The sequence below is a fragment of the Ochotona curzoniae genome, unplaced genomic scaffold (genome assembly GCF_017591425.1).
Source record: "Ochotona curzoniae isolate NIBS_2020 unplaced genomic scaffold, NIBS_Ocur_1.0 scaffold_3208, whole genome shotgun sequence".
In the NCBI taxonomy this organism is placed as follows: domain Eukaryota; kingdom Metazoa; phylum Chordata; class Mammalia; order Lagomorpha; family Ochotonidae; genus Ochotona; species Ochotona curzoniae.
The window spans coordinates 60,375,664-60,397,576 of NW_024467106.1; the positions used below are offsets into that span (position 1 = coordinate 60,375,664).

The window sequence follows — 21,913 nt, forward strand, 5'->3', positions numbered from 1 at the left end:
ATTTTGGGTACTACTAACCGTTACTGATTATTCTCAAAACCGTAACATCCTAGTTGAAATAAGTAGCGTCAAAATGAAAGCACTTTTCCACTTGGAGGCAAAAGCAATGAAAGAGGCAGCATGCGACTTTCCCCCTACAGTGTGCGGGGACAAGCACTCACCTGAGGAACTGCTCGATGATCTGATACTTCTCGAGGAGCTCAGAGGACGGCCGGGCCATGGCTAGGATGCTGTCAGTGACCCTGTAGGGGGAGGGTCTGGTGAGATGCACAGAACCTAGGCTGCTCTAGCTATAGGCATTGAAAAATTATTTTTCTAGGATTTCAGCAATTCTGTAACAACATCCCCCAGCTTCCTCTGTCTCTGGAAAAGAGTTCAGGATGTTAAACTATTTACCAACTCTCAAGGGAACCTGGCAAACACCATGGTTTAGGAGGCTCAATTGCGGGGCTGCTGTTGTGCGCAGTGTGTCAAGCTGCCACTTGAGATGCTGGCGCTCCATAGGAACAACGATGGCAAACCTGGGAAAGCGGTGGAAGACGGCCCTAGCACTTGGATCCCTGCCACCCACTTGGGAGACCAGGGTGAACTTCTTGGTTCCTGGCTTCGTCTTGGCCCAGCCCAGCCACTTGAGGAATGAACCAGCAGATGGAAGGCCTTTCTTTCTCTGCCTTTCCTCCATGTGTAACTCTGTCTTTCAGATCAATAAAAATAAACCTTTAAAAAGAAAAGAGAGCTTGGTCCAATGATCTAGTGCCTAAATCCCTCATCTCACAAGCATTAGGATCCCATATGGGTGTTGGCTTATATCCTAGATGCTTTATTTGCAATCCAGCTCCCTGCTTGTGGCCTGCGGAAGCAATTGAGGATGGCCCAGAGTCTTGGCATCCTGCCCTCACGTGGGAAACCTGGAAGAAGCTTCTGGCTCCTGGCTTTGGATCAGTTCAGCTCTGGTCACTGTGGGCACTTGGGGAGTGAATCAGCAGACAGAAGCTCTTTCTCTTTCTGTAAAACTACCTTTCCAACAAAAATAAACAAATATAAAAAAAAAGAAAAGAAAGCTCATCTGGTGGCAAAGGTAATAGCCTGTATTAGTCATCTGCTGGCAGTGATCAAATGAAGAGGCCAACTGGGTACACTTCTCAACTCCTGGGTCTCAGTTACTGCAGGGATTAAATGGGGAGAATACTGCTGCCTTCCAGGAGGATGTGAGAATTTTACACAATGTAAGGCAAAGTGCTGCAAATACTGCTGATCCTGCTTTCCAGAAAATCAGCAAATTAGTTTTCCTGGAACTCACTATTTTGTTCAGGTTTTCCATCAGTGACCTGGAGAAAGAAACATACGGTAGTCTAGGGAAGTTGTGAGTTACACGACTCAGAGGGAACAACAGGGACATCAGATTAGCATGGCAAACTGTAAAAGATGCCTTGCCTCTCATCAAATTCAACATGGCCTGACCTGAAGGGCTTGGGACCCCAAAACTGAACAACAGTACTTATGCTAAGATGAGGAGGGATATAATACGAAAGCAGCTGAGGTAAAAGCAACAAAAAAGACTCATATGGTTTGGTCAACAATAAAGCAAATGTATTAATGTGACCTTGAAAAACATGATTAGAAATTTACCTAACTATGTCTCAGGAATAACATTTGCTTCTTTATAACATTGGTGTAACAGTAAAGACCAGAACATGACCTGTGAAGAGTAACAATGATGGTAGATCCAAGACTATCCCACTTCAGATGTATCCAGCAAGTCCAATATGAAACAGTACAAGTGTCAAGTCAGATCAACTAATAAACATTTCCAACAAAAGCTGGCAACTTGTACAAAGGCAAACTGAAGCATCATGTGTAAAGACATGCTCTTTGATACAGAACGTAGGAATGATATAGAAGTAAGACTAAAGCATACCTGAATGACATTGAAAGACTCCTAATATATCTCACACTTTTCTTTAACTTTTATCACAATGCCTTCATTACTCAAACAATTTCAAAAATTTTAGCGCTATTTAATTATACATTTAAGATACTTACACATACAATTTCATTTACTTAGTGGTTTAATTTGGTTTGGTTATGTCCATTTTACATACAAGAAAAACAGGGCTTAGAAGTCCAGGACCACATGGCTGGTCTGGGACGATGTCAAGGATGGAGGACGGCCCCGTGTCTTCAAGACCTGTCTGGCTTTTTCCACACTCTCCCTCCAGCTCACATGTGCCCCACAGCACCACTCACTCACCAGGATGAGTAAACCCCCTTGATGGCTTGCTCCTGCTCGCTCCAGCGGGATGGGTTCTCATACTTGCAAGCCCTGCCGCCGCACGCCATGGAACATGCCATATGTCCAGGGATGACATGCCGCAAACGCTCTCCTACTCTCGTGTACTTTGGTGTTGGGCGTCCTGAATTTCCTAGAACATACAAGGAAGGGAAGATTCCAGATTCCACTCTCAAAACAGAATGGTAACATGGGAAACAGCTTCCATCTTATCTCAGGATTGCAGGTGATGAACCAGCAGTAAGTTCCCTTCATTGAATCTAATCAAAAACACGTTCCTTTTTGCCTACGTGTGTTATCAATTAATATTAGAAAATCTATATTATACTGGCAGCAAGGAAGATTAAAACTGTAAAAGAGATCTTGTAGAAAAGGATGAGAGTTTTGATTACATTTTATCTCATTTTACATATCCAATAAAATTCTCAGTATAACAGAGTAAAAAGTATAAGAGAATCACCTGTCAATTAAAAAAAAATTACCACAGCCCGGTCCAATTCCCTTAGACTTATAAACATACAGATGTGACAAGGTAAAAGAAGAAACAGAGCTTTACTTTTTCTTTCCGGCAAAGTTGGGTTCCCTTCAGCACGGCTGACTGAAGACACAGCCACCATCACCTGCAGAGAGGAGGAGGAGAGCAGCTTCGTAGCAGAGCCAGAGCCCCTCCGGGCCTGCTGCAGTCGCACAACGGGGTCCGAGGTGGAGTGGCGGCGACCCTGTAAAAAGGCACTGAGGAAGTGCACGGCGGAGGGCCGCCGGGGCGCATCCTGCACCTGCATGGCGCTGGCTCCACGGAGACAAGAGCCGCAGGCAGGGAGAAGTCAGCTCCAGCTGCTGAGCGAGGAAGCATGTGGAGACACGGGCATCGCTCTGTATGATCTAAGAGCCATTCAGGATAGGCTGACTCGTTTCCATAGTGACAAACAAAGAAAGTACTGATTCCCATTTAGATGGGAACAAGCAAAATCCTACACTCATGGATTGTGTTTTGGACAAATTGTTCAAATATAGGAACAAGTAGCATGCATATTAAGTAGATTAATCTCAAATCTTGACTAATTTGTTGTTTCTCAACCATACTTAAGAGTTTTGATACTCAAAGAATTACCTCCAAAATAATACAATGAATTAAGAAGACAAATGTTTTCATGACACAATCACTGTCCTTTTTCTTTTTTTATACACCTAGTAACAGGCTTACATTTTATTGTTTCTTTCAAAGCTATTCTACAGATAGTTTGAAAAGATTCTTTCTACTCCTTTCTGGAAAAGAGTGGACAAAAAGTTAAATCTAATAAAGTGGGATAAGCTGAATACCCTAAAACAATTGGAAAAGATCATTTGTTTTCATAAACAAAAGCTCCATATATTTTCTTGCTGGAACAACTGAAGAAGTACTTGGGTAAAATGAAGGGATTTGTAGGTGACCTATTATCAGAAGACATCTGAGTCTGTGTTATCACCTTCAGAACACGAACTCCGCTTCCTGACTCTGTCAGGTGATAGCCACTAGTTATGAGTATGAATAAGCAGGGGCAACCAGTCTCTCCAAAACTCCAGCACAGTTTCCTGCCTTTTCTTGCTCTGAGGCAAGCAGCAGCTTCCATAACGGCTTGGCAAAAGAATAGGAAGAAAATGCACTGAGTATCACATTTTTAAAGGAACTGGATGAGGGGGAGTTTGCAAATTGAGTATAAAGGATATAAAGAAAACAGAAACTGCAGCAAGCACCAATGCACTCATTGTCCGCCTCCTCCCTGGTTAATGTCAGGCTGCGCCCGCGCTCACTCACTCCTCTACACAAACTGTATTTTAGTTGTGTGTGGATGGAAACAAAGTGCTGCCATAGATAAAGCTCTTCACTGCTTTAACAATTACTAATGCTACAAAGCAAGCTTTTTAAAATGCCACCTCCATATCCCCAACAATGTATACTCTTGTCAAATAAGGCAAAAACACAGAAGTCCAAGTGGGTGCACAAATTCCTCCTCTACTCTGAAATACCATGTCCTTGATGTTGGGTATACAGCAATGGAGGAAGTGTCTATTTGCTTTTTTTTCCCCCCGTTTTTTCTTAATGTCACCAATCCAGAAAGCTTTCCTGCCTGCAGGAATCCTTTGAGCAATATTCTAGGCCAGGCTGGCAAGACTTGAAGGGTTCCATGGGAAAGGTAGTTGACAGAGGTCTGTGGTGAGGAAAGCATGGTGGCACCTGATGGCAAGGTCCCTAAACACTCCAACTAGGACACTACCTGTTGCTGTGCGGTGATGGGAGTCTCAGCTTCCCAGGCATATCTCTGCACCTCCGAGAGGGTGGTGCCTGGACACGCCTGGAGACACAAAGATGGGACGCCCCTGCAGTGGCCTGACAAGGACTGGGGCCATATGGGTGGACTGCCACGGACAGTGCTCGAGCTGATGCCAGGACCCATTCACAAAGCAGCCCACGCAAAGGATGACAGCAGCTAGCTCCACAGGAGACCGAGGCAGTTGAAGCAGGAACAAGAAGGCACTGGTTACGAGTGATGTCCACAGAACTGACACGTAAGGATGTCACAGAGCAGAGTTCTAAACAACTCCGCCCTGTGCTGACAGGTAAGATGCATTTGGACCAACCTAAGAAGGGGTGGTCTGCAAACTACCTGAGAAGGGTTTCTGATGTGAAATCTTGAGAATTAGGCTAACCTTAAATAAATACAGAAATGAGGTGACACAGTTTTTATGAAGTCAGCCACCTTGTGTCAGGGATAAGGAAATGGTGTCCAGCACAAACAGGAATGTGTGAGATATACACCTCAAATCTGGCTAGCACATGATAAGGTAGGACTTTGTCCACCTCTGGGCACGAAAGGCACAGAGTCCTCCCACTCCCCATGGCTGAAGGGCTCCTCCAAAATTAATGTTGCCTAAATGCCTAAATCATAGGGCAACCATGCTAAATTAATTCATTAATAACGAAGACAGGGGCAGAGTCAGGATTCTGGTTTACTGCCCAGACAATCACAATGGCTGAGGCTGGTAGCCAGGTCTCCTGTAAGCATGGCCAGAGTCTAGCTATTTGAGCCACCACTGCTGTCACCAGGGGTGTGCATTTACAGAAAGCTGGAATCAAAAGCTGGAGCTGGGAACCCGACTTGGGACAGAAGTCTTAATCAGTGTCTTAGTAACCATGACGTCAAACACCCACACCTACAATTAAGTTTTTTAAAGCTGGTTTTTATTTGTGCCATTAAAAAGCTTTACAATAGGAAAATGTGACTTCGGTCCCAACCAAATCTTGACTGATTTCCCCCTCTTGTCCTTGTCCATATCCTTAGGAACTTTTTACACATTGGTAATCAAATTGCAAGTAGAATCTTCCTTTTTCCCATCAGTATTTTTCCCATTCTCTTTTGTCTTTTCATGATTTCCATTTAATAGAAGAACAACAATTAGCCCACCAGAAGCTAACATATCCTAATTTACCTACTCATTTCTTAGCTGTGAACACTTAGACTACTATTAATCTTTTTATTGAATAAGACACTGGAGGCCAGCACTGGATGAAGTAGGCTAAGCTGCTTCTTCCTACACTGGCTGTCCATATCAGAGTACCGATTCAGGTCCCAGCTACTCTGCTGCTGAGCTTCCCAGATAACATTCCTGATAAGGCAGTGGCAGAGGATCCAACCATGCAGAACAGCACTGAGCTCCTTCCTGGCTGCTGGCTTCAACAAAGCCAACTCGCTGCTGTAGTAATTTGGGGAACAAACCAGTGATGAACAACTCTATCTGCTTTTTAAATAAACAAAAGCTTTAAAACAAAACAAAACAAACACAAATGAGGGTGGTAGCCTAGCTTAGTGGCTCAGGTCCTCACCTTTCACGCACCAGGATCCCATATCGGCACCAGTTCTAATCCTGGCAGCCCCACTTCCCATTCAGCTCCCTGCTTGTGGGCTGGGAAATCAGCAGAAGACAGTCTAAAGCCTTGGGACCCTTTAACGCATGGGAGACCCGAAAGAGGTTCCTGGTTTCCGGCTTAGGATTGGTTCGGCTCTGGCCATTGCAACCACTTGGAGGCTAAATCAACATATGGAAAATCTTCCTCTCTGTCTCTCCTCCTCTCTGTATATCTGACTTTCTAATAATAAAGAAATAAATCTTTAAAAAAATGAAAAGATTTTAACCATTTTAAGGGCTATGGTCTTTTTTACATTTCTACTTCAGTAAATTACTAAGCTTGCTATGACTAGTGAACATAATTAATTTTCAAAGATCATGTTTTCATTTAGTTGAATCTGCATGTTTTAAAAAACCCAGCATAAAGAACTGGACAGAAGGAACACTGCGAGCATCATAACACAGGTGTCTGCTGGTGTCAGAGAGGAAAAGAGCATTAAAACAGGGATAAAAGGATGACAATGCTGGTGAATTCTGTGCAAATCTATTTCTTTACCCACGAAAATCTTGCCACTTCCATCATTTGCTGCCTGCTAAGCATACATTTATTGCATGCTGACCTCCCTACCTCCAAAAAAAAAATCTGTTAAGGAATTATTTTCTAATTCTTGGTTAGAATGAAAGATTTTATACTTGTTCCACACTGGTATTTTAAGCTATTCACTTCAAAAAAGTGTTTTTTATTAATGCTGTGTGTCAATTGGTTAGTTATAAATACCCACATGCAGTTTCAACACATCTGTACAAAAACATGTTACACCACTTATAAGTCAACTAAAAAGTTTAACTTTGCAATGAATTACAAACTACCAAAGATGAACTGTTAATGCTCTTAGAAGTAATATTATTTTTATTCAAATTCATCAAGAAGAAGAAAACAGAAGCCTTATCTTTGAATAAATAAATAAATAAGAGCAGCAATGGATGTTTGACCTGGTGGTAAAATACCTGCATCCCACTGGCCAGTTTCCAAGATAAACAATAAAACAGAACCAAATTCAAGTTAATATTTAAGAATCCAAATGAAACATCACTTACTGAAGACATAAGATCACCCATTCATAATAAGTACCATAAACACAGCAAGTCTGTCCACCTGAACGTAATTCACATTTCTGCTTTCATTTCTGCTTTTCATTGGTATAACTGAGTTGTCCAAATAAAGAATTCCTAAGCAGACATGGAATATCACAAATGGGTAATTTCTTTCTATATTCATGACTCCAGAAAGGGCTATTACTGTCTATTCAGATACACACACACAATGGACCCACGTATTCAATGGAAGGTAGGGCCTACTGCTGCAATTCTGAAGCCTACGAGAAAGCAGTTCTGGAACTTGGTTGTAATCATGGTTTCTTGGTTTCATGTTACTTTAGTCACAGGAGGCTCACTTCTCTCAAAGCAATTAGATATGTCACCGTTGGACAGCTCAACTTGATTCCTAATGTTGAGTCAAAATCCATTTCTCTACACATATTGGTTCTAGCTTCTCCCACTGAAAGTAAAAATTAAAGCATTTTTTTTTTTTACTTAAAAGTTTCCAAAAATTTGGTAGAATTTCTCCAAGAATGTTCCTTATTTGAACTAAATTTTTCGGGGGGGGGTGTTGGGGGAGGGAATGTACTTAAACGGCAGGAAGGAAAGGGTGAGGGTGAGGATGAGGGTGAGGACAAGGGCAAAAACAGGTGTGAGAGTGATCTCTTCCACTGGTGTAACCCCTAAGTGCTTGCAGTGGCTGCATCTGGGCCAGGCCAAAGCTGGGAATTCAATGCAGGCCTCTCACACAAGTGGCAGAAACCAAACATGTGAGCTATTACCTACGGCTTCCTGGGTGCACATTAACAGGAAACTCTTAGAATCAGAAGCAGAATTAAGGGTGGTCTGGGAAAGCAGTTGAGGACAGCCCAAAGCCTTGGGACCCTAAACCCACATGGGAGACCCAAAAGAAGCTCCTGGCTTCAGATCAGCTGAGCTCCGGCTGTTGCAGCCACTTGCACAGTGAATTAGCCTTTCCAATAAAAATAAATAAATCTTCAAACAAACAAACAAACAAACTTATCTCTGCCCCTCAAACTCAAAAACACAGTAGGGGAAACCCAAGCCTAAAGATGCCATCAAAAACAATAGAGGTGTTAGTGTTAAGCAATTGAGAGGATTCTGGTAGCTTCATAACAGTGATGACAAGGCAACCTGCGGATTAGCTGGCTTCCCAGATGGAACCAGCAAAACACAATGAAGAAATACTCTCAGGGAGTAAGAACAAATCTCTGAGTGACCTCAAATACCATTACTGTCCGATCTTAACTGGATCAGACTGGGAGCAACAGATGGCACAGGCCTTTATTAAGTACAATAGAGACCAGCAGGCAGTTGGCAGAACGAAACAGCTGCCGTGCTGAAAACTGAAGGAGACAGATTTTTCAGACAGATTAGTGAAAGACATCTCAGGATGATGAGAACTGCATCCATTGCCTAGAACTGCAACCAAGTCTCCCACAAGACTGATAAAGACCCAAGCATTTGGATCATCTGCTGCTTTCCCAGACACATCAGCAGCGAGCTGGATTTGAAGTGGAGTAGCTGGGACTCAAATCAGTATTCCAATATGGGTTGCTGGTATCATAGATGGTGGCTTAACCTACTGCATCACAACACTGGCCTGAAACACTATTTTCAACAAAACATTATAAGACATGGAAAGAAGCAGGAAAGTGTGATACACATGCAGGAAAGACAGCGCCAGTGGTAACCACCTGTGAAAGAGACCAGACATCCACTATATCAAGTTATCCAAAGCAGCCATTACAAATGTGTTAAAACTAGCAGTGGAAGCTGTGATATAAAGGTCTCAATGGATACAGATTACTAAAAAAGAATTATAAGGAAGAAAATGGAAATTCTGAAGTTGAAAAGTAGAAAAGCAATGAAACATTGAATTGACACGTTGAAAAACAGCAATTTTGCATGGTAGAGAAAGGATTAGAGAAATGGGATAGAATAATAGAATGTATGCATTCAAGAACAGAGAGAATAAAGAATGATGACAAATGAGCATAAACTCTGAGATACGTATGCTATCACTAAGCATACCAACACACATGTAACGAACATACCAGCAGAGTAAAGAAAGAACAAAATGGCTTACAATGTCCCAAATATGATGAGAAACATTAATCTACGTATCTATGATTTAAACTCCAATTAGAAGAAACAAAAGAGAGGCTTACACCAGACACACCACAGACAAAGATAAAAATGATTCCTCATGCACAAAGGAACTCAGTAAGATTAATAGTTGATTTTTCTTCAGAATAATGGAGGCCAAAAAGCAGAGAGATATACAAAGCGCTGAAAACAAATACTGTCAACCAGGAAGTCTAAATCCAGTAAGATTATCCTTCAAAAATTTCTACCTTGAAAAAAATTCATTTCTAGTGGATTCACATTATAATACTGAAGGGAAGTCTATTAGGTTGAAAGTTTCTTAAGATGATAATTTGAATTCACATGAGAGAGAGGCAAGATGGCGGCTTAGGGTAGAGACATGTTTGGTGTGACGAATTCACATGAAAAAAAGGAAAAGACAGTGGCAAATCATAGCACAGGATATTATAAATAAAGCAATATAAATGTATAATTCTTTTCCTTTTTTAAAATGTAGTTTTTAAAGGCCTATAGAAAGCAATATGCTTGCCACAGTACTGTTGGGCTTCTAACACATAAATGGTAATCTATGTGACAGCAAATGTAAGAGAGGTGTGTGACAGTGGAGTCATCTCAATAACCAAGGAAGTGATACAGATGACTCAAAGTTACAAGAACAAATTTAGAAAACTAGGAAGAGCAACCAAGAAGGTTAGTACAATAAATTTGTATTTAGAGTATACAGAAAACTCCTACAACTCAAACAGTCCAATTTTAAAATGGGCAAATATTTGAATACACGTATCTTTCAAGAGCATGTATAAATGGCTATCAGACACAAAAGATATTCAATAACACTAGTACTTAGGGAAGTACAAAATCAAAACCACTGGATTGGCAGTTTCTTAAACATGCTGAGCACAAAATGATCTAGCAATTGTACTCCTAAACATGTGTACAGAGGCCAACACTGCAGGCCAACCACCGCCAGCATCTCACATGGGCTCCAGCAGCAGTCCTAGCTTCTCTGGCTCCATGCTAGTATCAGGCCTAGGAGAAGCCATGGAAGACGGCCTGAGGATTTGGGCCCTCGCTGTCCGTGAGGAGGACTTGGATGAAGCTTCTGGTTCCTGTCTTCAGTCAGGCTCAGTCCTGGCTAAACTGACCAATCCAAAAAGTTATTCAAAATGTGGTATATATTCATACACTGGATATTATTTGGCCACAAAATAGATACATTACTGATGCATCTCTGGTGCTGTGGTACAGGTTAAATCACATCTTGTAAGTTTGAGTCCCAGCTGATGCACCTAAGAAACTAGCGAAATAAGGCTCCAATACTTGTGCCCCTCCACCCAGGAGAGAGGGAGATCCACGTTCAAAGCTTCATCCTGGATCAGCCTTTGTGACCACTTAGGAGTAAAACCAGCAGATGAAAGCCAGTTCTCTACCTCTCTTTGCCTTTCAAATAAAAAAAAAAAAACTTAAATAAATAAATAAACACAGACGAACCTTAAGCCTTAAAATAATTATAATATTATGCCAAGTAAAACAAGGTAGACCCCAAGGGCCATATGTAGTATTATCCTATTTATATTAAATGTCCTGAATAGGCAAATTCAGAGGCAAAGAGAGCAGATTAGTGATTGCTAAGGACTAGGGAGAGGGTTGAAGGGAAAATGATTACTAATTAGAATAGCATTTTGTTGAGCCAGTACAGTATCCTAGTTGCTGAATCCTCACTTTGCAACCACCGGGATCCCATATGGATGCCAGTTCATGTCCTGGCTGCTCCACTTCCCATCCAGCTCCCTTGCCTGTGGTCTGGGAAAGCAGTAGAGTGTGGCCCAAAGCCTTGGGACCCTGCACCTGCATGGGAGACCCAGAAGAAGCTCCTGGCTTCGAATCAGCTGAATTCTGGCTGTTGTGGCCATTTGGAGAGCCAGCAGATGTGAAATCTCTCCTTCTCTCTGTATATCTGCCTTTTCAATAAAGACAAATCTTAAAAAGAAAAAGAAGAAAGAATAGCATTCTGGATTTAGCAAGGTGAGAATTACACAGTTGTGTGTATAATACCAAAAACCATTGACTAACAAAAGGATGAATTTTATGGTATGTTAATTATAGCTCATTAATATCTTAAATGGGCAAGCTACCTGGATGGGCATTTTTTCAAACAGAGATGAAAAAACGGCTGATGAAAAGATGTTCAACATCACTAGTTACTAGAGAAAAGCATATTAAAACTACAGGGAGATACCACTTTACAGCACTAAATGGTTATAATCAGATCAGATAATAACAAATGTGGGCAAGTACAGAAAAAAATGGCAGTCCTTACACACTGCTGCTAGGAATGTAGAATTATGTAGCCACTTTAGAGAAGTCTGGCAATTCCACAAAAAAAAAATTGGTGGTGGTTACTGTGGATTACTCTGACTAGGTTGCAGCTCCCACTGGTTTGCATTTGCATGAGGGCTGAATGTTTGGTGGGCAGGACAGGGTTGGACTGCAACACCCATTGGTTTGTACAGAACACAAATGACCCAGCAATTGCAACCACCAGCATGTGCATAAGCTGATTGGGGCAATGGACTGTGCCAAACCCTGTACTGGCATACACACACAAGAATCAGGTCTGGCATCACCTCACACAAAGTTTCTTTGGGGATCCCTACAACTGAACTGCTGAACTCAGAACCCCAACCATGAAGAGAATTGCAGGTTCCATGGTCTGACCATGGAGTGCAAGTGTCAAAGCTGAGCCTCTTCAGAGGCTCAGAAGGAGCAGTGGACAGCATATTCAGGTGCACACAGAGGATATGGCGATCCATCAGAACCTGCAGAGGACACCTGGTACCACAACAGAGGACAGAACAAATCAATCAACTACACCAGCTATGTGTTGGCATTGAAAATCTGGAGAAATGAAGATTCTAAGGTGGACTGTGTCAGCCAGTGGATTCTGAAGAGATTTCATCATGCTTGGAATGGGGAGACTGGCAGTAATTCAGATCTGTTGAACTGTCAGAACCACCTGAGCAGTGCCCTTGTAACATGCTCCACATCAGGGACCTGGGATGGGTGGGAGGCTGGGTGGGGCTTCTTCCTTTATCTACCCCCTTACCCCAGATACAGGGGAAAAAGAGAGGGAGAGAGAGAGAAAATGTGGAAACAATGGTTTTACCCACTTTCCTGTAGCACTTGATCATTTGTGCCCTAATCAACTATGTAAAGATTATCAAAATAAAATAATAATAAAAAAGAAAAAAATTAGAGTTACCACACAACCTAATCTTCTGTTCTACAAGAAAAATTAAACTTATAGCCATACAACAATTGGGGAAATTTTTCATAGCAACATTATGTGTGAGAATTCAACAGGGGAAGCTATCCAAATATCCATCAATTGATAAACACACTTAAAATAGGGAATATCCATGTAATAGAAAAATTCTATCCTAAAAAGCACTGACTCACACTACAACATGAGTGAACCTTGTCTTAAGCTGAGCTCGGTCTGTTGTTGCAGTGCAGTGAGCCAAGCAATGCTGGCATCCCACATGAGCATCAATTCAGGATCCAGCTTTCACACTTTTGACTTAGCTTCCTAACAATGCATCAAGAAAAGCAGTAGAAGATGGCGCAGGTACTTAGGCCCCTTTTAATCATGTAGGAGAACCAGAGGGAGTTCAAAGCACCTGGCTTTTGCTTGACCCAGTCCCAGCCACTGTGGTCGTTTGGAATGAATTAGTGGATGAAAGATTCCCCCGCCCCTCTCTCTGTCCCTCGGTAACATCCAGTAAGATTATGGTGAGTTAAAGAAGCTAGAAACAGCACCTATGGTATGACTCACTTCACGTGAACTGTCTAGCTACAGGAACACTTTGGAGACAAAGTAGATCACTGACTCTAGGACTGCAGGGGAGAGGAGCGCACACAGAGGCTTTCAGGGGTGATAATTACCACACTTGGCACAGTGGTTGAAGCGCTGCTTAGGACATCCACACCCTGCTTCGGAGTGCCTGTTTCTGAGTTCTGGATCCTTTGCTCCTGATTATAGTTGCCTGAAATGTGCATCCAGGGAGACAGGAGGTAATGGCTCGGGCAGGTGACTCCCGGCCACCCACAGGGGACACCTGGAAAGTGCTCTTGGCTTCTGGCTTTAGCCTGGCCTAGCTTCAGGCTGTTGAGGGCATTTGAGGAGCGACCCAGTGGATGGGAGACTTAAGTCTTCCAAATCAAATAAAATAGAGTATGGAGTTGCTTGCCTAATTCTATAAATACTGTTAAAAATAGTGAGTTATATATTTTAAGTAGGAGGATCATGAACTATATCACCAATATGTATATGTATATATGAAATATATACTCTCCTTCTTTTGTGCTCTCCTTTCCTTAATAAATACATCAAATAGCCAGTAGAGCCTCCGCCATCTCCTGGCAGCCACAGGTCTCAACAAGGTGGTGTGAAGCATGGCTAGTCAACATCATGCCTTCTTACTTTTCAGAGCGCCTGGTGTGCATATCAGGTGGAGGGTAGGAAAGGAGTGGAGAGGAACCAGAACCTTCTCTATCCAGCATCAGGAAGACTGAACTAGAGTCAGCGTGGTGGCTCCAGTAGTCCTGGCTACTCTGTACCTGTGTCTTCCGAACAATAACTTTAAAAAAAAAAAAAAAAAAACTACACGTGGCAATACAGTTCCTGACTGGTAAACACTCTGCTTCCCAGACTTTGGTCTTAGAGCCAGGAGGGGCACACATATCCACATCCAGTTGGCAGCAATGAGGTTCAACAGCACAGCGCGTGAAGCAGGCTAGAGGGCAATCAGCTCCCCCACACGTCCTCAGTGGCAGAGCAGCCCAGCGGAGTGCAGCTTCCACACCTACCTGCCATCAACGAAGCACAACAGGCTATATCCCCCCTACTCACACCCCTGATGTGAATGGAGTCTAGTGGGAAAGAGGTGGTGCAGAGAGAGACAACTGGCACTATGTCTTCCTGTGCTCTTCACCTGAATCAGGAAGTGAGTTTCAGCCATGCAATGCAGGAACAAAGAGGCAGGAGTCAACCTTTCTCCCCTTCTCAGCTGTCAGGGGCCCACATCGTGGTCTTTTTCAGGGAACCAACCTGGTTCAAGAGAGCGTAAGGCAGCGCCCCACTTTCACTGTTGACAAGGGCGAGGGAAGGAGAAGTCGCACCTCCGCAGCTTTTGTTGGGGCGCTGTCAGGATGTGGGGGAAGGTGAGCACAGACATTCACCTGGTTCTTCAGCTGCTAAGTAAGAAAAAACAGGATCTAAAAATATAGGGAATACAGTGGAAATCATCTGCTTTACCAACATCTAGGAAAATTCCAATTTGAGAAAAAACAGTCGTCAAAATGGAGTTAAAACGTTGGGTTCACGCAATAAGGCCTTTAATTAAAATGTGTCTTGGCATTGTTTCTGAAAGAACTAGCATGAGCATGTGCTCTGACAGTAAAAGAATCAAAAGAGAGATCAGTAGCAGAAGGACAAGAGGAAAAACCTCCGGAGGCTTGTTCATTAAATACCAAACCTGTCAGTAACCCTGAGTGGAAGAGGAAGTCTCGAAACCCGTACAGGTGAATCAGAACACGAGTCTGACTAAAACACGTGGGAAGCTAGAAAAGCAAGCAAGTGCATGAAACACATAGCACTTCAGGCTTCTGTGCTTACATTACAGAAGAGGAAAGCCCTCAAACCAATCATCTAAGCTCCAACCTAAGTAAGATAGAAAAATAACAGAAAAATGAAAAGAATAAGAATACAAATCAGTGAAATTAAAACACAAAAAATGACAGAGAAAGGCAGTTAAATAAAAAAGATGGCTTGATGAAAAAGAAAACAACAAACCTAATAAACTTCTAACAATACTGGAAAAAATGATTTTAAAAAAGATAGATCACTAATGTTAGGGATGAAACAGGTTAACATTACTTTATTATCAAAATATTGAAGTTTGAACAGATTTACACTTACAAATTTGGCAAAACAGAAGAAATAGACCAATTCCTTGAGCTGAAAATCAACCAAGAGGAATGAAACAGTCTGCACAGTACTATAAATAAAAAGGGCTGGCATCGTGGTGCAGTAGGTGAGGCTGCCACTTCCAACACCAGCATTCCACACCAGAGCACTGAGTCAGAGGCCCAGCTACCCTGCCTCCAGTACATCTCCCTACAAATGTGTCTGGGGAAGCGGTGGAAAACGGTCCCAATACTTGGATCCCTGCCACTCACGAGGAAGACCCAGATGAAGTTTCTGACTCCTGGCTTCAGACTGGATCAGCCATTCCTGGAGCGACCATTTGGGGAGTGAACCAGCAGATGAAGAACAATCTTTTTGTCTCTATTTCCCTTAGTCAATTTGTCTTTCAAATTAAAAAAGAAAATGTAAAGGTCCCAGCTAAAATCCTGTTGAGAAAGAATTGAGTGACAGGAATCATTTCTCTACTAACGCCTGCTATACAACTACACTAATCATCTTGGGGGTACTGGTGGAGGGGCAGACATACACAGATCAGTGAGAGAAAAGAGAAGAAACTATGACACCCCTCACCCTGGGACATGTGAAATTCTTAAGGCATGATACTTAAAGTACAATCTACAAATGGTGCATTAAACCTCAGGAAAATTAAAAACTCTCAGAAAAGCTCATACACAAAGAATATGTGCAGAAAAACTACAAGCTGACAGAAAGTATTTGTATACCACACATCAGAAAAAGAACTAATTTACAGGGCACGGCACGGTGGCCTAGTGGCTAGAGTCCTTGCCTTGAACACGCCAGGATCCCATATGGGCGCCTGTTCTAATCCCAGCAGCCCACCTCCCATCCAACTCCCTGTTAGTGGCCTGGGAGAGCAGTCGAGGATGGCCCAAAGCCTTGGGACCCTGCACCCTGCATGGGAGACATGGAGGAAGTTCCTGGCTCCTGGTTTCAGATCAGCTCTGCTCCTGCCACTGCAGTCACTTGGGGAGTGAATCATCGAAAGGAAGATCTTCCTCTCTGTTTCTCCTTCTCTCTATATATTTGATTTTGCCAAAAAAAAAAAAAGCAAACAAATCTTTTTCTTAAGAAGTAATATACAAACTTTATAAAAGACTCCTAAAATTCAATAGTAAAAAAAAAAGAAATTTAATTTAAAAATGGAAAAAAGATTTGCACAAAAATATAAAAAGAAAATACAGACATTTTCATGGCAAATAAGTCTATGAAAAGCCATTATGATCAACAATCAAAGAAATGCAAATTAAAACCACAGCCAGATCTTGTACCTCATCTTGTTCTCTCTATTTCCTCTAAAATCAGCCCTTTCTCCAAAAGAGATTGGATTTTTAAACGGGAGAACAGTGGTACTTAAGAACCAAGGTTTATTGCCCAGCACAGTGATTCAGTGGCTAAATCCTCACCTTGCATACAACCGGAACCACATGTGGGTGCTGGTTCATGTCTCAGCTGTCTCATTTCCCAGCCAGCTCCCTGCCTGTGACCTAGAAAAGCAGCAGAGGACAGCCCAAAGCCTTGGGACCCTGAACCCTCATAGGAGACCAGGAGGAAGCTCCTGGCTCCTGCCTTTGGATCAGCACAGTTCCAGCCACTGCAGCCATTTGAAAAGTAAACCAGCAGATGAAAGATCTTTCTTGGGGCCTGGCGTGGTAGCCTAGCACCTTAAGTTCTTGCCTTGCATGAGCCAGGATCCCACATGAGCACCAGTTCTAATCCCGGCAGCTCCACTTCCCATCCAGCTCCCTGCTTGTGGCCTGGGAAAGTAGTCAAGGATAGGCCAAAGCATTTGGGACCCTGCAACTGCGTGGGAGACCCAGAAGAAGTTCCTGGCTCCAGGCTTTGAATTGGAGCAGCTCCGGCCATTGCAGCCACTTGGGGAGTGAATTCACAGAAGGAAGATCTTCCTCTCGATCTCTCCCCTTTCTGTGTTTGAATAAAAGTAAAATAAATCTTTACCAAAAAAGTCCTTCTCTATATATCTCCTTTTCTCTGTAAATCTGCCTGTCCAATGAAAATAAATAAATTAAAAAAAAAAAAGAACTAAGATTTAGGTGTGCTCAGTTCTACTGGACTGTTACGTTTCGAGTCATCTCACATACGGATTCCCAGCCTATGCATATGGATTCACTTTGCATGTATATTTGTTTTTCAGTCAGCTTACACTGAGAACCCTGAGCTTGCAGCCAGCACTGTGGTCCTTCAGTTTATACCTCTAGCTGCTATGTTGGCACCCAGTGTCGGCCCGGGTTCAAGTTCTGGCTGTTTCACTTCCAATCCAGCTCCCTGCTGATGCTCTTGGGACATGGCCCAACTACTCTGAGCCACACGAGAGTCACAGACAGAGCGCCAGCCTGCCAGCTTCAGCCTGACCCAGCCTTGGCCACGTCAACCCTTTCGGAAGTGGATGGCAGAGGTTTTCATCTATTTCTCTCTCTGTAATAATGCCTTTTGAATAAATAAATACATTTAAAAAGAAAACCCTGAGTTCATGTTCACATTTCCTATTAATTTATTTACTTAATTTGAGAGGCACAATTAGAGACAGAGAGAGTGAGAGAGATGATTCATCCACTGGGAACCCTTACCTGAAGTGTTACACGTCACAAGTGTTTGAGACTTCATACTTTTCTGGATTTTGTAGCATCTGCATAGACCTTACTGGTTAAGTATACCTAAAAAACTCAAAGTCGGAATTGCTCTGAAACCCAGAACTACAGGAGCAGCAGTGTATTCCCTAGATTTGTTCCCTGAGCAGACTCAGAATGTGACAACCCAGTTGAATTGAGCAAGCCTAAATTTTGGTTCTTGAAGATCATTTGCTTTCCCATTAAAAAGAAATCAGATCTCCTTGGAGATAAGGCTCATTTCAGTTTGGGAATAAGGGAGAACAAGATGAGGTGGACGAGTTGGCTATGTTAGAAAGTGAGGAGTCCAAGAACTGGGTGCTATACCAAAAGGACACCACAGTCAGAAAGGGTTCTTACCAGCCAAACATACAAAACATCAAATCAAACAACAGCAAAAAATTACCTTCCATTGAGTAAAACAGCAATCCACACTGGACAAATCACTGATTGAACAAGTGAGAAGAAAATACTCCTTGGGCCCGGTGCGATGGCACAGTGGTTAAGGTCCTCGCCTTACACGCCTGGGATCCCATATGGGCACAGGTTCTAATCCCGGCAGCCCCGCTTCCCATCCAGCTCCCTGCCTGTGGCCTGGGAAAGCAGTCGAGTACGGCCCAAAGCCTTGGGACCCTGCATCCACATGGGAGACCCACTAGAGACTCCTGGCTTTGGGACTGGCTCAGCTGCAGCCATTGTAGCCACTTAGGGAGTGAGTCAGCAGGTGGGTGATCTTTCTCTCTGTTTCTCCTCTCTATAAATCTTCTTTTCCAATAAAAAAAAATCTTGATTGGGAGTCTGGCTCAATGTGCATTTTCTAATTTTCCTGTAAATTCCAAAACCATCATCACAAAAATTGAGACGGCTAGGAAACATGGCATCCTGGTGGGGCAATACGGCATCATTCACAAAATACCTTTGCCAATTAAAAAAAAAAGCAAGTCTGACTAGAATTAGACTCTACATCTGCCTACCAACTTACAGGGGGCACATGTCAGTAAAACACATCATTGCAAACCACGCAAGGCAAAGCACCCAAATCTGCAAACAGACTGAGGAAGAGAAGGGCAATTCATGCTTGAAAGCAATGTAAGCTGTACGGCAACTACGTATGGTGTCCAGGCCTCTTCTGCATCCACTTCATACATAAAGATGTTCGAAAAACAAAGCTTCAGAGAGAAAGTGGGATTGAGAGGGGAGGTGTCTTTCATTCTCTGATTCATTCCCCAGTGGCTGCAATGGCTGAGGTTAGGCCAAGATGAAGCTAGGAGCTTCACCCAGGGCCCCCCCCCCCCAGGGCTTCAGGAGCCCACAGACATGGGTCACCCTCTGCCGCCTTCTCAGGTTCACTAAAGGGCAGCTGGATCCGAAGCAGAGCAGCCAGGTGCAGGATGAGATGTCCAGCACTGCAGATGGCAGCCCAGGCAGCTATGCTAAAGTGCCACCCACTCCAGGAACCTTCTGACGCAAAAATACCATAAACACACATGTACACATCTATGAGACAATCAGCAGTTTGAACACTGTTCAGATATTAAAAATAATTAATAATAAAATGATGATAATGATGATGCAACCACTTAAAAAAACAAACCAAAACCTTGAATTTGCTTTAAAATGTGAATGTGGGGGAGTGAGTGAGGAACCCCATTACTGAAGACATTACAGCAGATCAATGGGGTGTTCCTGTAGAATGACATATACATGAAATCTTTATGCTTCAGTAATGTTTGAAATTTCCCATTATAAGTGCTTTTTGAAACCAGAACGAAGATTTAAATCCAGCTGTGTCTCTACAACTAGTTCTTGATGAATTTCCTATTTTCCTTTAAAAACATTTTATTTATGTACTTTAAACTAAATTTCCCCATCAGTCAACATTTAAAAATATTTTCTATGCTCAAATCTAAAGCATGACTATCTTTATAGATGAAATGTATTTTTAAAAAAGATTTCTTTATTTTCATTACAAAGTTAGATATACAGAGAGGAGGAGAGACAGAGAAGAAGATCTTCTGTCTGATGATTCACTCCCCAAGGGACTGCAACGGCCGGTGCTGTGCCAATCCAAAGCCGGGAACCAGGAACCTTTTCCAGGTCTCCCACGCGAGTGTAGTGTCCCAAAGCCTTGGGCCTTCCTCGACTGCTTTCCCAGGCCACAAGTAGGGAGCTGGATGGGAAGTGGAGCGACCAGGATTAGAACCAGCACCCATATGGGATCCCAGGTGTGCATTTAAGGTGAGGACTTTAGCAGCTAGGCCACGCCGCTGGGCCCGATGAAATGTATTTTAAGAAAATTAGATACAAGATAAATTTTATTTTTCCAGATTTTCCTATTTTAAAATTAGCTGTAGTTATTCCACAATAAAAGTTTTAATTAATAGTGTTTGAAAAGGTAAAAACATCAGCTTATCTACGGGGCTCAGAAGTGAAGTGGTACACCCTTCCTGAGAGCATTTGAAAAGGTATAGGAAACCTCTGGAACCAGGGGACACTGCACAGTTTAGATGGGCGAGGTCTTCAGTACTGGAGGTAGAAGAAGGAAAATATTTGTCTGATTGTTATCTTGTTGACTGGAGTGTTCCATAGGGGAAAAATTAACCTGATCCTACAAGGGAAGCAGCAAGCAGACACCATTATTGGATTTGTTCTAGAAGCACTTCTCTCTAAGACCAAGAGACTACAGCTGGCACGCACAAGTGTCCACAAACGATAGTTGTCAGTAGTGTTTACATTCTAGAGTCACACACAGCAGACAGATGGAGAATTGTGAATTGCTGAAGACAGAGGGCTCCCTCTGCTGGGGAGGTCAGAGCCCAGTCAGAACACCACATGTTTGCCTTAATTTAAGTTGAAATGCTGTCAATCTGAAAAATGGTACCTGTGAAATGTAGTATTACTTCAACCTCTAACAACCTATATCTCATGCAACAACATATTGTGATGTAATCAATGAATCAGCAATCAATGTGAGGCAGACTGCTCATGATCTACATCAAAGAACTGTAAAACCTAATACAATTTTGCTTCTCGGTAACGGGGCGGGAGAGCAGAGAAATCTTCCATCTCCCTAGAATGTGTGAGGCAGATGTAAAGCATAACCTATCAAGAACATAACAGGTAACTTATAGACAACAGCCTCGAATAGCATTAGACAATGGTAAAACCATAAAGACATGGGGGGGTAACAGGAGTGATCCTGACAACCTCTTAACAGGAGGTCATATGCATAGGGTAGGGGCGGGGACCCCAGAGTGGAGCAGGAGGACAGGAGGAGGCTTGTATTCCAACCCTGGAGACTCCCAGATCCTCACCAAGGACTACATCCCAACTGCCAAAGAGACCACAGGGAATTGGAGTGCCTTTGGAGGCCGAGTACTCCAAGGTCATCCACTCCCATTTGAATCTCCCACATGGGATGGAAGAAGTCCAAATCCCTCCTCACAGGGCCCAATGTCACCGGAACAACAGCCAGGAGTCTGCAAAAACAGAAGAACAATAAACTCCCTCCGAGACCAGGAAGAGGAACTTTCTCTGGTCCTTACTTATTTCCAACTCTGGATCCCCACCCTCTCTTGCAATGACCATCAGGGTCATCCCGGGCGCCCCCCCCAAAACAAAACAAACAAGAACAAAAAATTAGAATAGAGAACAACAAGGAAAGCTTAGAACTAGACAGGAAACGATCAGTGGGGACTCACACATACCTTACTAGGTAGGACACGAAAATTAATAACTCCTAACTAGAGTATGGAGGATTTCTCTGCACATCCTTCCTAAAACTGATCTGCACCTCAATTGTTGACATAAGCCTTTGAGTTATAAGCCAGTTTAGACTATCCTAAAATCTGCCAAGTTCAGTAAAAAGTATATTTC

At 42.8% G+C, this 21,913-nt stretch overlaps 1 protein-coding gene across 3 annotated transcripts in view; it reads right to left on the reverse strand.

Moving 5' to 3' along the window:
- Positions 1-21,913, reverse strand: part of PTPDC1 (protein tyrosine phosphatase domain containing 1) — a 69,986-nt gene that overhangs the window by 16,244 nt on the left and 31,829 nt on the right. Inside the window, exons 1-3 of one of the 3 annotated variants that reach the window (XM_040963089.1) lie at positions 2,847-3,072; positions 2,252-2,423; positions 162-242 (exon numbers count right to left, since the gene is read on the reverse strand). In XM_040963089.1, the coding sequence (XP_040819023.1) occupies positions 162-242; positions 2,252-2,423; positions 2,847-3,072 (479 nt within the window). Of the gene's footprint in view, positions 1-161; positions 243-2,251; positions 2,426-2,842; positions 3,073-21,913 lie in introns of those variants that run through there. The other 2 variants (XM_040963088.1, XM_040963090.1) reach the window with 2 other exon arrangements.